Below are 16,121 nucleotides of genomic sequence, written 5' to 3'. Positions count from 1 at the left end.
TGAACCTTTTTTCTTCAATGAATTGTGATTTTCACTGCTGTCTATGGAATAAATGAAATCCTCTTCACCTTTATCCACCTTTGTCATGGTAGGGAGAACACGTCAATGTAAGGGTGGGGTCATCTGGATCCCATAAGATAGCACAAGGGATATATTTAATTTGAACAATTTTTTTACTGATATTTCAAGATTGTTTTTCTTATCAAAATAATAAGACAGTATAAATGAGCCACACACCTGAAGTGAGAATCAGAGCGAACAGCATTTCCAATTATTTCTCCATATTTTTTGAGCATTGTTATTACATAAAAGAAATGAACACTGGTAACCTTTTCACAGTGGTGGGTTTATTTAAGTTATTACTTTTTTTTCATTTTGTCATTATGAAAGCAGTTTCTTAACAATGATCCCATCTGGAGCTTTCCCACCTGTATCAGCAATTCCCCAATGGTTTCTCCCTTCCCCCCTCTTCTATCTCTGTTCCTCCCTTCTTCTAGTCTCCATGAACTCCTGCTTCACCTTCTGCAGCAACTCTGGATCTAGCAGCAAATCCAGAGCTGTCATGGCTAGAGCCTTCGCCACCCGCAGCGCAAAGAACTGAGCTCTCTCATCGCCTGCAACAGAACAGCCTTCAAATGAGTCAAATCTAATCCCAGGTTGTCAGATTCAACAGCTCAAGTGAACTTCATACCTGCAGCAGCTGTATACTCAGCTGTGTGGTTTAGGGCATCAGAGCCAATGTAGAAGTATGGATGGATGCCAGGAACAGCAAATGTCACATTCCCAAAGTCTGTGGAGCCTGAAAATTAAAGATGCAGTGTCAGACAGTGGACTTCAACGTCTACCGTGAGAATGTGCAGATGTTGCTGCAGACCAGATTCATTCTTGAGAACATCTTCATCAGTGGTGAAGGTCATCCCCAGAGCTGTGCCGTTCCTCTCATAGAGCTCCTCCAGAGCAGAGTTCCGTAGGATGTTGTCATATTGGTTTCTGGTAAATTCAATTTCGACCTTTAAGAAAAGTTTCCAACCAGTCATTGTTTTCCTTTATCTTATTGTCCTGCATTGACTCTTTTACACCGAAGCGCTTTAGCTCCAGTGTTTACTTGCTTTCCACTTTCAGAGCTCTTCAACTTTTTATGCAATTAACACGATTCCGAAGTGGAAAAAGTGGTTTTGTGCTGAGATGCGACACTTTACATTAGTGAAGTGCTCACACAATCAACGTAAATCAGGTGGCATTGCGGCATCATGCAGCTCTCTACATTAGGAACGTGTTCCATATCAGTGCAAAGCCGATATGAAAAGTCGCTTTGCTCCACATCGGAATCAGTTGTCGATCATGTAAGTGTGCAAAGAGTTACCGTGTGGCAAAGACCGTGTGGTAGTTAGGTGTTGCCAGAGACTCCTCCAGAGTTAAAGGGTTTAATCAGCTCAGTGGCCTAGTGGTTAAGACTTCCTTCTGGGGATCATGTGTTGACTCAGAGGCTCATTCATGACATTTCAGCATCAACTGTTGGATTAGGGGGTCGGCAGAAAGTAGCACCTGTGCACACGGTTCCCACTGGGCAGCGGGAATGAAGTTTGAAACAGTCCATGGGTGTGGTCTCACACACATGTGAGACCATTTAGAAACGACTCCATGTGCTGCTGCTGCTGCTGCTGCTGCTGCTGCTGCTGCTGCTGCTGCTGCTGCTGCTGCTGCTGCTGCAGCAAAGATGACATGGGGTCTACTCACCCACTCTGGAGGAACTGAATAACATCAATTGTCACAACTATAGCACACAGTACAACAGCAGACAGGGAGCTTTTTCAGGATTGAAAGAGGGAAAACGCTTAAGTCACATAAGAAATTACTGTTTGGTTGCGGGCTTTTTTGGTGAAATGGTAATCCAACACTGATTGGACAGCATTGAGCTCCTGCACCTTACCAACCATCCAGAGAGACTAGAATGATGTGTCTGGGCATTAAAACCCGTCATGTCAGACAAAAGTCTTGATCTAAATGTGCAAAAATTACACCCGCTGCATCATATTATCCACTAATATTCTTTCCTCTAAGTTTGTAAGAGATAGAAATGGCTTTTTACCAAAAATATAGGATTCCATGAAGATCCTCCTAATGTAAACAAAGATGGAAGAAACAGACAATCACAATCCAGGCAAATGTAGAAGATTGTTTTGGTTCACTTTGCATTTTCAAGGGTCTTAATGGAAATTTTTAATTCCCATGTTTTTCACCAGATTTTCTAAAGCTTTGGATTTGATTCTTCTCTCACCTCACAGCCCGTTGCCATGGCCGCTGAACGAAAACAGCTCTCGGCTTTGGCCTTCAGGATGGGAAGTTCAGTCCTTGACGGGGTTCTCAGATAATACTCCAGCTCAGTAAAGTCAGGGATAATGTTGGGCTTCACTCCTCCGTTCTTTATGATGCCTGAGGAGCGCAGCAGGAGAGAATCAGAGCTGCCACAGAGCAGAGAGCCACACGGGATGAAGCTCCTCACCGTGGACTCTCCAGTCGGGTTTCATCTGCTGTCGGAAAGCAGACAGGTTGTTGTAGCAAAGCACAGCCGCATCCAGAGCGTTGATGCCCCTCCAGGGGTAGGCTGAGGCATGAGCTGCCTTCCCGTGATACTTCACTGTAACACTAAAACATTAAAGATGTCCAATGCTTCATCACTGTACAACAATGCCCTATCAGTGAATGAGATTCACAAGCGACATCTTTACGCTGAAAAAAGCTTACTCCTGCTCGGACACACAGGGAAGGTATGTGGCATCCTCCTTTGATGGATGAGCCATGAACACCACATCCAAACCCTCAAACGCTCCTTCCCTCAACATGTCGACCTTCCCTCCACCATCCTCCTCCGCTGGAGTCCCCAGCACTGTCACCTGTGGTGAAGGAACCAGTCCTGTCAAAGTCTCTCACCGCAGTCGTCCTGTCCGTTCACTCCTCTGCCGCCAGAGTAGTACTTTCAGGTAACATTACCTTCACCTGGACGGGGAGTTTGTGTTCATCTTCCAGCGTGGCTTTGAGGCCGATAGCTGCAGCAGCTCCAACCTCGGCTATCAAGTTGTGTCCGCAAGCGTGGCCAATCCCAGGCAGGGCGTCATACTCACACAGGAAACCCAGGCTGACCTCGTGACCCTGAGCCACGCCCGCAGAGTGCCAACAGGCCCTGAACGCTGTGTCCAGTTTGAAGTGGCTGTCGACCCGCCAGCCTTCCTCCTGATGGAAAAAGGCCACCAGTCTGTCGTGAGACTTGACCTCCTGGTAGGCCAGCTCAGGACAGCTCCAGATGTCCTGACTGAGGCTGTGGAGCTTTGTTTTGTTGTCATCTATGCACGAGCTGACTTTGTGTTTCAGCTGCACCTTTGACATGTTCTGCAAACATTAATATTAATACTCTGACCAGGACTCTCCACACTGACACGGCAGCTGTCTCAGGTTACAGTTGCTCCACCCTCACAGTACGCAAGGGGAGTTTTAAAATAGCCGTCTGACCGCACTCTTCCACTCTGCGGTTTGGACAGTCTGTCACCAAACAAAAAAGGTTTATACCTGATGGTTAATTCTGTCTTTGCAGCTGTTCAAAGATTATTAGAAAAGTTATCATTTTCAATTTTATTAACTACGATAAATCTACAACAATCTATGAGTTCACATAGAAATGATTTAATTACAATTCTTAGGAAGTGTTTTAAATAAAACAGACATCACAGAAAAGCAGTAAAGTAAATGTATTAAAATTATTCATTAACCCAATTCTTGTTGATCAAGGATGTTGGGAGTTGATCTAAATTAGGGTTTTTAACCCTTGTGCTATCCTAGGCACTTTAACGTTGGGAGTTGGGTCATCTAGACCCACTAGGCAGTGCTCTGAACATTTTTTCTTCAATGATTTGTGATCTTCACTGGTGTCCATGGATTACATGAAATCTTTCCACCTTTATCCACCTTTGTCATGGTAGGGAGAACATGTCAATGTAAGGGTGGGGTCATCTAAGATAGCACAAGGGTTAAGGACAGATATAAAAGGTAAGACCAAAGTCACCATACGACTGAAAAAAAGAAAAAAAAACAATTCTGTAAAGTCTTTTGGCCACTAGTTTATTCAGTTTACAACTCATAAAGGTCAACTTTTTTTTCTGCTTTGAGGATTTTGTTCATGCACTTCATAGGGTTATATATTTTTAAAACTTTTAATTTTCATGTTAGAATCAAAGAAGATACTGTTTATATATTTATTTTACACAAAATTAGTCATTCTCTCTCTCGTCTGTGCTTAAAATGTCATTTGGAGAGGAACATATTTTCACTGTTTTTGGGAATGTAGGAACATTTCTAGGTCTGAACACTCAAATTCAGCGATTTTAACCTCAGAAACTGTGGAAAACATGTTGAGTTGACTGAAAATGTATATTTAACACAGATCAGTGGAAAATAATATTTACTAAATTTACCTTTTCCTATTTTGTCACGATTATGACAGGTGAGGCTGTGCCTCACTTGCCTCACCTGACCGCACGTCACTGTACTATTATTTTAAAGAGCTCTACAGAAACATCTGTAATAATCACGCCTCCGTGTCGGGGTTCATGTGATCATTCAGTCTCTTCCAGTTCGGTCACCATCTGCTGCAGGAGCTGCGTTTGAAAGACGGTTGCTTTCAGCGATCTTCCAGCTCTTTTTGTCATTCTCTTGATGGAAATAAAACAACTTTTGTCAAGTTCAGAAGGAGAACAATCAGATTCTCCCCCATGTTGGTTTTTGACTGTTAGTGGAAAAATAAGAAACCTATGAACATATTTATCTTTTTAAAAAAATGATATATAAGTTTTACCCCATCCCAAACTATGCAAAAAAAAAAATAAAAAAACGCAACTTATACTCCCGAAAATACATTTTATATATATTTTAAAAAAGCACTAGATAAAAAGCAACTTAGGTACAGTGAATTTTATTCAGGTAAATGCTGCTGCAGGTCTCACTCTTCATAAGGAGGTTTCGACAGGTTCACTTTGACCAGCTGAGCCTCTCTTTGTCCAGTCAGACCTGCCAGGTAGACGTGAGGCATGGCGGCGCTGCTGCCACTGTCTTTCTTGCTTTGGCACGCGGCGTCCTTCTGCAGCCAGGTCTGAGTGACGTTTTCCCGCCTCATGTGGCTCTTGTCCGTCTGACACGAGTGTGTCGCTTTTGTTCGCAGATTCACCTGCAGGTCCAGATCAGGAAAAGGTTTGTCCGCTTGAAAAACAGCTAGTCATAATAGGAAAGCAGCAAAATCCAGGCAGAATCTGTTTGTAAACTTACCAGTTTGAGAGCTTTTCGCCGAAGCTCCCATTCATTCCACTCGTACGACTTATCAATGTTGGTCTCTGTTGGGTGGGTGTCTGTCTGTGTCCCACTGTCACATTTAAAGGTCTTTGTCAACAGAACCTCCTCTCGTTTCACCTATAAAGCACAGATAAAAATCTGTTTTCCTCCAGGCTAACACATCAACAGTATTCTGTGTTGTTGTGGAACTGCTGTTGGAGCAGCTGCCAACCTCAGAGAATGGACTGATCCAGGAGAGCTGCTGATGGAGGTTGAGGAGGTGAACGAGCTCCGGAGAGCGTTTGGCTTTTTCCACCACCTCTGCAGCAAAAGCATCTGGACTGGAGGCAAAGTTCAGGGCGGCTTCTTTGGAGCTGAAAGCGTAGAGCTTTCCCTCATGCTTCAGGACTCCAATGTGTGGATTTCCTAAAAGAGAGAGCGCATCTCTAAATCCTGCAAACTATACAGACCACTAAACAGAAGCTACTCCTTATTGCATTTTTACACCATCTGCATAAGAAGTTGGTTTAGATTAAAAATCTTTACTTATCACAACACATTTGTGCTAAAAAACAAAGGAAAACTTGAAAAAAAAGAGACAATTACAGAAGTTTTCATTAATTTCAATCCCTTGAAGGCTAACAGCATATTGCTGATTGAAGATATAAACTCAAATGAAATCAGCGAGTTGCATTGTATGGTACGGGGGCGCTATCAACCCCGGCCCTCGTGGCCCCCTCCTGAGGCGCCCTCATTGGCTGAAAGCCCTGACTCTTCCCCTCTGCCCCTGCCACCCTGATCAGAGCTGCACATGACAAATGGCAGCTTTTCTGTTGGTTTTATCTCCATGGCGACCATTTTATTTTTTATTTTTTTGGTCACCTGGGGGTGACGAACACATCTAGGAACATTTTAGAAGAATCGGCAGAAGTACATTTTTGGATTTACTTTTGTTTTTTGTTGCTAACCAAGCCCACATATAGTCACTGTTTTGTTCAGCTTCATCCAGCATTCATGTATAAAATGTTCACAACTTTTTGTTAAAATATGCGAAGAACAGGTGAAGACCACATTTGCAAGCACACCACGCTAAGGCCGTTTAAAATCGACACATTTTAAAGCAGTGACTTTTACCAAGTAGCTTCCCAATGATGCTTGAGGAGTAAGGAGGGGATGGATCGGAATTCCTAGGAGGAGTTTAATGTTATAGCTGGTACGAAAGGTGGTTCTTCTTTTCTTCTTTTTTGAATTTTCAAGATGGCAGCCTGTTTCCGAGGTCAAAGGTCAACAAATGTTGGTTGTGGGTGTAGACTTAACCTGGCGGCGTGTTCGTGAAGTTTTGTGAAGATCGCTTGAACGAAAGTTTTCTTTTCCCATATTGTGGAAAAATTTAAATATCGATAACTTTGACCCTTTCCCACAAGATGGGCGCCAAGCCGTAAGTCCTGTGGCCATCCCATAATAATTTTAAACCTTTCTTTGGATATCCAAACATGCATTTTTTGGTCTATTTAGTGGATTTTGATTGTTTTTTCTTTTCAGCCCTATAAGATGTGTTGACATCATTTTGTTTTGAGGGGGTCATTCAAAATCCCCAAAATTCATTTTTACCGGGTACTAGGTTGAAATGTTGAGTAAGTTTTTGAGTATGTGGCACAGGCAAAATGTCTTCCTTGAGGGTACTGTAAGAGAAAAAAAAGGATTGCAAAAACAATGTGGTTGTTGCAGTGCAGGACTGCTGTGGGACATGATAACTAACAGTTTCTGGATCATCCCTCTGACATAATTCTCATACGGTTGTGTCATGAGTGCCTGCAGGCCACGTTTGGAGGAGGTTTCACACAAATGTTTAGAAAGTGGGTCATGTAGACTACTTACTGTTCACATAATTGTATTATAATGAGACACAATCCTATGGGAGACACATTTGGCTTTCCTGAAGGTACCAAAATGACCACTCCAATAACTGATCGGTAAAATCAGTGCAACCTGCAGCTTCATGAGATGCTTTCAGGTGATGAAGTTGTCTTTAGTTCTCTCCTTTATGCTGCCTGATAAAACTCAAAACTCCTGCATGAGTTCCGGTGTAAGGGTTCTTTTATTCACCTGCTGCACTTTGACGGAAGATAATAACAGAAAAGCTGTGTTTCATGGGTACCTGGAAGCAGAAGGCCATCACTGTTCACCAGTGTGTAACCACAGAAACCGTTATATTGAAGTGGCAGTTCACTGCAGTTGGAGGCGGCTTCAGGCATGAGCCATTCCTTTGACTCTGCTTGGGCTGGATCAATCTGCTCACCTGGAAGGCAAGAAAGAAGAACAGGATCATCTAAGAAACGTCAGGCTGTAGCTTGAGACTCTAAGCTGCATGTGAAGCATGTCAGACATACCGGAGGACTCTGCCAGCCTCTGCTCATCGCTCTTCACCTCTGCTGCCTCCTGCTGGCCGTCCAGTTCCGCTTCAGAGAAAACCTCCGCCTGTGAGGCCACGAATGGATGGAGGTTCACTGTGATCTTGTGAAGGAAGTTCAGGAGCTCTGCCTCATCCAGAAGGCGAGACCACGTTGATGACAGGGCCTTGAATGAAGACTGAAGAACGTGGAGCACGTGAAAGAAAGGCTTTTTATCAAAGACAAAAAGTTTCTCTAGGTGACAAAGATTTCGTCTTTGAGTCCTTCTGATCGTCCTGCCAGCACCACATTTATTTTATTTATTTAGCTAATTATTTGATGTGTTTTTTCGCACGCTGTTTTTTACTGTGTAAAAATGTTGTTACTGTCATGTCTTATATCTGTTCTTACTGGAGAGCTGTTTTAACCATTGGGGATAATTAAAGTTATCTATCTATCTGCATCAACATGATGTGTCTCGTTAAGAATCAAAGGGGCGGAGTCTAAGGATTCCAAAGTTTTACTTTTTGTTTTTCTTAAGCTACGTTTATAAGCTCGGCGACATGCGTTCAACCGGCCATTTCCAAAGAAAACTCTATTTGCCTCCATGTTCAAACTTCTCCATTCACTCATATTCAGGCTCTATGTAAAAAAAAAATAAAAAAAAATAAAAAAAATCGCTCAATTGGTCAAACTTTGACCAATCAGGGACTCGGATTTGGTTGTGACGTATGGATGACGTCCCCTTTAGTTCACAGTAATACCAATCATTTAAAGATTGATTATGGAGGAGAAATTAATTATTGTGGTTGTTGCTGTGAAAGATAAAGTGTGGGGGAAGAGTCACCAGATTTGCAACGCTTCAAAATTTCGCACCAAGCCTCTTCCAGTTGTTGGTGGCAGACATGCGCTAGTAAACATTAGCAAAAGAAAAAGTAAAAACCCCTCCCTGCTCACTCAATGTGAACACCATGGACTAAATGCATGTTCAAGAGGGTAGACCATGCTGCAAACAAAATGGCTCCTGACATCATCGGTAGGAGGCAGAAATTGTATACCTAACCCTGTCCCTAACCCTAATCCAAAAGTGTTCAGAATTGTTAAAAAACATTTATTAAAGGCTAAAATGTGAAAAACCGTAACTGTAAGTGCTGCGTAACGTTGTTTCTTTTTTTGCAATATGGCAGACACTTCTGGCTCTGGTCAAGGACTTTCAGTACTGGTGGCGGCCGTGGTGCAGCGGTAGGGCGGTCGACCCATGATCGTAAAATTGCAGGTTCGATTCCTGCCTTGCACGCCCATGAGTCGAAGTGTCCTTGGGCAAGACACTGAACCCCACCTTGCCTCTGGTGGTAGGCGGGCGCCTGTGTTTGGCAGCGGAGCCACCATCAATGCGTATATAAGTATATACGTATATAAGTATACGCCATTTACCATTTACATTAGTATCTGCAGCCAGGTCCTCTTGGTTCAAGAAAGCGCATCAAATGCCCGGTGTGTACATGACTTCCTAGTTTCATTTTCATCTACCGCTCCTCAAACAAAGCTTTCTGCATGTAGCTCTATTTCTAGACCAGCAAATATCCCACAACTGGCGGGTAAGGTGAGAGACTACCACGCAGGAAAGCATGGTTTGATTCATGAACAATGGTACTGTCACACATACTGGGGGAATTACCATCAATGTTGAGCTATTAACATCACCTTTGGACAAGACCCCTTAAAACCCTTGTTCTATCTTAGATGACCCCACCCTTACATTGACGTGTTTTCCCTACCAGGACAAAGGTGGATAAAGGTGGAAAGATTTCATGTAATCCATGGACACCAGTGAAGATCACAAATCATTGAAGAAAAAAGGTTCAGTGCACTGTCTAGTGGGTCTAGATGACCCAACTCCCAATGTTAAAATGCCTAGGATAGCACAAGGGTTACTCAACAGTAGCGTTAAGCATGAATGTGCATGAATGATCCCGGTGATGGTCACACACCTCCACCATCACCAAGTATGAATGAAGAGTGAATGAATAATGGACACACTGTAAGCGCGTTGAGCATCTGGAAAAGCGCAGAATCCAATCCAATCCATCATTATTTTAATGTTTTAAGAATATAGTTCGTCCCTATAAGGGGACGAACCAAAAGAAAAATTCTAATCAAATAGTAGAACAGAAAATGGAAACACTCACGATGACTCTGGCAGCTGGTGGAGCTCCTGAGGGCTTCAGAGTTTCCCCCAGGATCTTCAGCTGGGATGAGAGATCAGCCTGAAGAAGTTCAACCACTTTTTCACACGCGCACGCATCGGTCTGAAGGTGAAGCACATGTCACACAAATCATGGCTGGAAGATAAGCCAGCTTCATCACTTCAGAAGAGGTTGTCTTCCTCTTGAACAGCCTGTACTCCTTACTACTTTCTCTTCTTCAAAGTTCCTCTTTGGCAAGTTCTTTCCCAGAGAAGAAAATAACCTAAAGAAACTAAATTCAAATACGTGAATACGTTCACCTTTTTCTACTGTTTCCTTCCATTTAAAGCTGACGTGTACCCAAAGAAAGAGGGATAAAACACCAACTAATGCTATCTAGGTTTACACAGTTTATTCTTTTGGTCTTTAAGATTTGAGAGGCGACCTGGACTTGAACGTGACTCATGTGGACCTCAGCCAGTACAAAAATAAACACGATCTTTCAGTGCACTAAAAGTTGAATCACTGATCTATTGGCTAGTGTTTGTCATTTCTGTCGGATACTTTACCAGTAAGATTTTGAGAAAGCCTTCATGAGTCCTGACGTTGTAGAGAGCCTGTTTGAGCAGGATGACGGCATGATTGCTGAGTCTGCTCTGACTGTTGCACTGTGTTTGTTTCTCCAGGACAGCCGTGAATTTCCAAGCTAAAGTCTGGGTCTCGCTCAGCTCCTTCCTGATGGTTTCTCTGGCGGATGAGAGGGCGTCTTTCAGGACAGTGGGAACTAAGGAAAGAATGGCAGAATACTGTATTGATGATCATGACCTGAAGTACAGCCCTGTGTTTTCAAGAGGCAAGAGAGTAAAAGGAAAGTTTGGTTTAAAGTCCCACTCTGGTCATCTTTTGATCTATTTTTAAAGCGTTTCCAGTTGTCTACTAGTTATGCTATTACTAGTTATTATTAGACAAAATCCCGAAACCTGTGTTGTTTACTAGGACATAGTTTCTGCAGAGCAGCAGGAGTTCTTTAGAAATTCACCTGAGTTGTGGGTGGGACAGTTGGCAACCCCACCACCCCTTCACTTCTTGTCACCCATAAGTGAGAGCTCTCCATTTACACTTTCTCCCACTAGCTTAAAGCCCCTCACAACCCCAACCAAACATTAGGGGTACAACAAAAATGGTGAGCAATATTGGAGCTATCTAGACGTACAGTTTGAATCCAGTTTCCAGCTCAGACGAGGAAAACAAAGACGTTCATGGATCTACTTCTCTGCAAGTGATGCATGAGAATGGAGCAGAGCAGGGAGCCTGTGCCACGCCCATATCAACTGTATTTTGTACTAGTATTTTCTACGGTATATTCCGTATATACCGGTATAAACTGGTATATATATATATATGTTTTTCAAAGTGTTACAGCAGGAGATGAGGGGAAGCACCCAGGCGCAGAGAGGAGGAGGAGGAGGCAGAAGGTTTCAGGGAAACCGGGGCTTTAATAACAAAAGAGTCCAAAAACAAAACTAAGCCACTGCACCAGGCAGGCAGGCGGCAGGCAGAAAACTCGAAATATTAGACAAACTGGAGTCAGGGGAAGATTAACCTATGGATCAGCACAGGAGGAAGGGAAAGACAGGACTTATATACATACAGACAAACGAGACACAGGTGAAAACAATGAGGGCAGATGGGGACCAAAAGTAAAACTCGAAAATACGACACAACACAGGAAACCCTACAAAATAAAACAGGAAGTGAACAAACAAAAAGAAACAAAAGACATCTGGAAAACAAACATTAAGAAACTAAAACCATGACACAAAGGGTATTTTTGTATTTGCGCCTGATTCACCACGGTTTAAAAAAAGAAATACTCAGAAATGCAATTTTAATCTTAACTTTCTTTATATATGGCCTCCAACATCAGAAGAATTGTACAAAAACATGTTAAAAACACAAAAACTCAAGTTTCATTGAAGTGGCTCTTTAAAGATCATCAAACCTCCATTTGTTTACACTGTAAAAACACGAATAATTTTTAACTAGTTCCAGTTTTAATATCTTATCACACTTGGTAAAAGGGTTAATAATAAGGCTTCACAATATGTTTTGATCACAATAAATCTTATATATTATGTCGAGTCTTTTAATCTTGAAAACATATATTTTAAGTATAATATCTCCAGTGTTTTATTACTTTTTTTTACTTTTATTTGTGAGAGCCCTTGTTACAAGAAACAGACTTACTTAAATTGGGAAAACTAGAAATTTTGCTTTAACTCATAATTTACATATTATTGATTAGATAATTGAATCTTAAAATGTATATTTCTAGACATACTTTATGATGATTATGGTCAAGACGTAAGGACAGTTTTACTGTGATAAAAAAATATATTTTTTTGCTGCTTTTGAGACCCAAATGCGTTTGAATTTTTCAGAGGATAGTTCCGGTCTGAACGGGTGTTGTAGATATAAAAATGAACTGAAATCCAAACTTACAAATTTAAGGAGAAAAAGGTCAGTAGTGATCTAAGTAGACTTGATTCAAATAAGTAAGAGAATGAAAGACACTGTACTGAGTTCTCGGACGTCAAACTCCCCCTCTCTGTTCTGGTTGCCTTTGTTGAAGAGCCGAATCCCTGTGGAGATGGTGGCGAGTTTGCGGAGCTGCTCTTCCTTCTTTTTCTTCGGCAGCATCATGAAGGACCTCAGCTCAGACTGAGGAAAAATCCTCTGAAGGGCAGCTGGGACAAAAAAAGATTGGACAATTCATGAAGAAGAGAATACATGTCATCAAATGAACAATGCCTCTGCTCCAAAACTTTGTAAGCAAAGTGCAGATCTAATATTTTCTGATGTTAAGATGAAAGTTAAATAGACATCATCATGATTATTGCTTAGGTTTTTATTTTTATTTTTCTTTGAATGAAGAGTTAGGAAACTTTTTTTGCTTTAAGGCTATGTCTAAATTTACACCCTAACCCTTAACTATTAAAAAAATGATATAGTGCGGCACTATGTAGAACTCTGAATTTTAAAAGCAATCGTGCCCCCTGCTCACTACTTTGTTTTTTTCTTACGCCGGATATGACGTCATTGATTTAACAAAGTTAAAATCTAATTAATATGAGCGTTTTACAAGATAAAAACATTGATGGTTAATTTTAAAAATACATTAAAACACATTTTTTTGGCAAAAAATGTTCCGACGCAATGCATTATGGTCTATATTCGCCGATCTAGTGAGCATCGATGCTCACTGGTTTTTCCCAGAGACTTCTGGGAAGTTTCTAGGGCACTCGATTTTGGAAATGTAGATTCGGACAGCACTAGAAAATGGTAAACGCTCTATATAGTGCGTAGGGAGGGAATTCGGACACAACCTCGGACATCAAAATGTTACCATTTTTGGTCACAAATACTGCAGGAAGTTCTTTGTTGGCTGTTTTTCATCTTCAGCTATGTCCATACCAGACATTTGACGTCCGTTCTCAAAATGAGCTAAACGCGGGTTCTTGAACTTCTTGAACGTTCAAACTGGATGCGCAGAGAGGGGCTTCTTCTACTTTTCCTACTGTTTTCTAGCGCATGTCCGCCAGCAACAGTCTTTGTCTTTGTTGTGAACTAACAGGGACACCTTCCATATGTCACTTCCACATCTGAGTCTCTAATTGGGAAACATTTAACCTGGTTTAACTTTCAAAGTATGTTCATTGGTCACACATTTTGTATGCAGATACAAGAAAACGGGCGTAGAAACGTGCGCAAACATGAGTGCTCTGAGAGTGAAAAGCCAAATCGTGCATTCACAGACAATTCCATTGGAAGCGGCCACCCAAGGGCGATGTGAATGTAGCTTTACGGGGTTGTTACAGCAGATGTAAACTCAGATCTTTACTGCGATGCATTTCAGTGTTTCAAGTGTTTCATGCTGTGCTTAGCTTTCTGTCTCATGTTTGTGCTTTTCTTTGGCGTGATAGAGCGGAACAAAGTACATTTTAGACAATAAGTTCCAATTAATACATGAATTTCTGTTCTAAAAAAAGCAAAGAATCCAGAGTACATCAAAATTATTCAAATTCAGCGTCATGAAAAACAGTTTTTACCAAAGAGAGCAAGTTCAAGTAGTGTGTAAAGTTGGTCCAGAGGCCAAAGTGAAGGCATTCATGCAGTTCATGCAAAAGAAGTGCTGCAGTTCTGAGTGGATCGTAGGACAGAGTCAGACCTTCAGCTTCCTGTTTGCTGTCTGCGTCTGTGGGGGAACCCATGGAAGATTGCAGCAAGATGTACGTCAGAATTCTGCTGTACACAGCTTCAGACGCTCGGCCGGTTTCCAGCCTGCTGTCTGTGATCTGCCGACTCAGCAGGCTCAGCCGAGAATCCAGGCCGACATGGATTTCTTTGAGAAACTCACCTGCAAAGATCAAATCATTTAGTTACAAAGAGAAACTCTCTACAGGTCACTGCAGAGCTGAAAGACATGTGGGCTTTAGAATTCATGAAAAGTAGACGCTAACTTTTACAATTTGCTGCTTCATATTCATCAATGGCAGCTTATAAATGGTCAAAAGCTTGATAAAACCTGATGCAATCCTGTTACCAGTTTTTGCAGGTTGCAGGGTTAGAAACCTTTACTAATAGTAGCGTTCTCTCAGGAGTAGAAGCTATAGTTTTGCAGTAGAGGACAAAGTTAAGTAAATAAGGTTGTAAAACACTCTCCATGGATGATACATTTGATTTAAAGTATTTTGCATATCATAACAAACGTTTAAACAGTCACAATAGGCCCCAATGAAACAAATAATACAAAAAAGATTCTTATCAAAAATAATTGTAACTGTTTTGCTTGAGATTGAATCTAGACATTAGGAAGGGGTGGGACAAGGAAAAATGGCATTTTGGGGGGAACTCCAGACTTATTTGGTATTTTACGTCTTATTTTGTCATATAGTTTTTTTACAGATTTGGTCTAAAGAAAAGTACATTTGGCTATTTATATTTATATTTATGTTTTTATTTTGTATGTGGATCATTTGAATTATGATGGTGGGGCGTAAAATATCATCCAAATCTGGAATGACCATTTTAGAGGCTGAAAAAAAAGAAAATAAATAAATACTGAGTAATCATCAACCGCAAAATGAAACCTGCGGTATCAATAAGCACATTACTTTTTTAAATTTTAATTTGGAGAAACATAAAAGGAAACGTCGGAAGTATACTGACGCTGAGAGGTGTAATTCATGAGGAAATACAGCTGCATGTTGATGCTGTCACGTGACGGGCTGAACGGTGCCAGCAGTTTCTCCAGACACAGCTGCAACAAGAGAAAGGGCGCCTTACACTTTCAAGAAGCTCCACCCTCACAAACAAACAAACAAAAATAGGAACCTCTTTAAGTTTCTCCATCTCTGGTTCAGTGAGTTTTCTGTCAACATCAAAGCCGTTTGTTGGGTCCAGCATGACAGCTTTCACCTAAAGACATGAAAAACAAACAGGTAAAGATGTGATCCAGGAGACGGCAGTCTGCCGGGTTTTCCGGGTTTACTGACCATAAACGCCACCAAAGTCTCTGTCAGCACGTGCCGCCGCCTCGTGCACTCCTGCACGAGCTCACCGACTATATTCTGGATCACTCTCTCTGAGTCAAACTGAGACATTTTTTGTTTTTTGTTTCCTAACAATGAGTCCACAAGGAAAACGAGCTGCTGCTGTTGATAGTCCGTTGCCAAGGTAACGGTGTATAAATGCAGCACAAGGTCGCCCTCTAGCGATTACTCGTTCAATTACATGGAAGGTGATGCTGTTCTTCACAGAAAATAATGAAATTGTGTTGTGTAATTGCGTTTGTGAATTACTGATATTCCTGCTTTCTCTTCTCTCTCACTGTGTAACTCACTAATATTTTCTGCTTTATATCAGGTTTTAGGAATTCTGCTTTCTTCATGTTCTTTTACTGCTAACATTGATGTACACTTACCAATCTGAGGTTTTAAGTAGACTATGATTCATTTCAGATTTTCAATTGTTTTTTTTAAAAAAATTCTTTGTAGGACATATTTCCTAAACTCAAATAAAGGAGTATTATCATGAGGTATTTGACAATTGATATTGTCATTAATAAATGTGAAACAAGGTAAAGTTTTGTCATATTAACTTTATGTGCTAATATAAAAATGAAATTTAGAAAGCATTCAATTTTCACCAGAAAATTTGCCTAGAATTA

The 16,121-nt window shown here is 41.3% G+C and overlaps 2 protein-coding genes across 3 annotated transcripts; both read right to left on the bottom strand.

The window, feature by feature from the left end:
* Positions 1-325: 325 nt before the first annotated feature.
* LOC101158110 (peptidase M20 domain-containing protein 2) lies at positions 326-3,439 on the bottom strand. 2 transcript variants are annotated; one of them, XM_078949798.1, is made up of 7 exons: positions 2,992-3,439; positions 2,746-2,894; positions 2,504-2,646; positions 2,279-2,433; positions 875-1,010; positions 692-799; positions 326-629 (listed from the first exon to the last, which is right to left on the bottom strand). In XM_078949798.1, the coding sequence occupies exons 1-7, from the start codon at positions 3,382-3,384 to the stop codon at positions 472-474; spliced, it is 1,242 nt and encodes a 413-aa protein (XP_078805924.1). In that variant the 5' UTR covers positions 3,385-3,439; the 3' UTR covers positions 326-471. The 2 variants fall into 2 exon arrangements, with proteins under 2 accessions (XP_078805924.1, XP_004071101.1); XM_004071053.5 differs by having other exon boundaries at positions 326-614; positions 2,992-3,435.
* Positions 3,440-4,947: 1,508 nt separating this feature from the next.
* cfap206 (cilia and flagella associated protein 206) lies at positions 4,948-15,648 on the bottom strand. Its single transcript, XM_004071061.5, has 12 exons — positions 15,448-15,648; positions 15,287-15,370; positions 15,122-15,212; positions 14,121-14,309; positions 12,472-12,639; positions 10,462-10,676; positions 9,896-10,015; positions 7,707-7,905; positions 7,475-7,615; positions 5,549-5,742; positions 5,314-5,454; positions 4,948-5,215 (listed from the first exon to the last, which is right to left on the bottom strand). Exons 1-12 carry the CDS (start codon positions 15,553-15,555, stop codon positions 4,991-4,993), a joined length of 1,875 nt encoding a protein of 624 aa, XP_004071109.1. The 5' UTR covers positions 15,556-15,648; the 3' UTR covers positions 4,948-4,990.
* Between the last annotated feature and the right edge of the window lie 473 nt (positions 15,649-16,121).

The sequence above is a fragment of the Oryzias latipes genome, chromosome 7, assembly GCF_053564925.1.
Source record: "Oryzias latipes strain Hd-rR chromosome 7, Olatipes_Hd-rR_3.1".
NCBI lineage: Eukaryota > Metazoa > Chordata > Actinopteri > Beloniformes > Adrianichthyidae > Oryzias > Oryzias latipes.
This window is presented reverse-complemented; position numbering and strand designations above follow the sequence as displayed.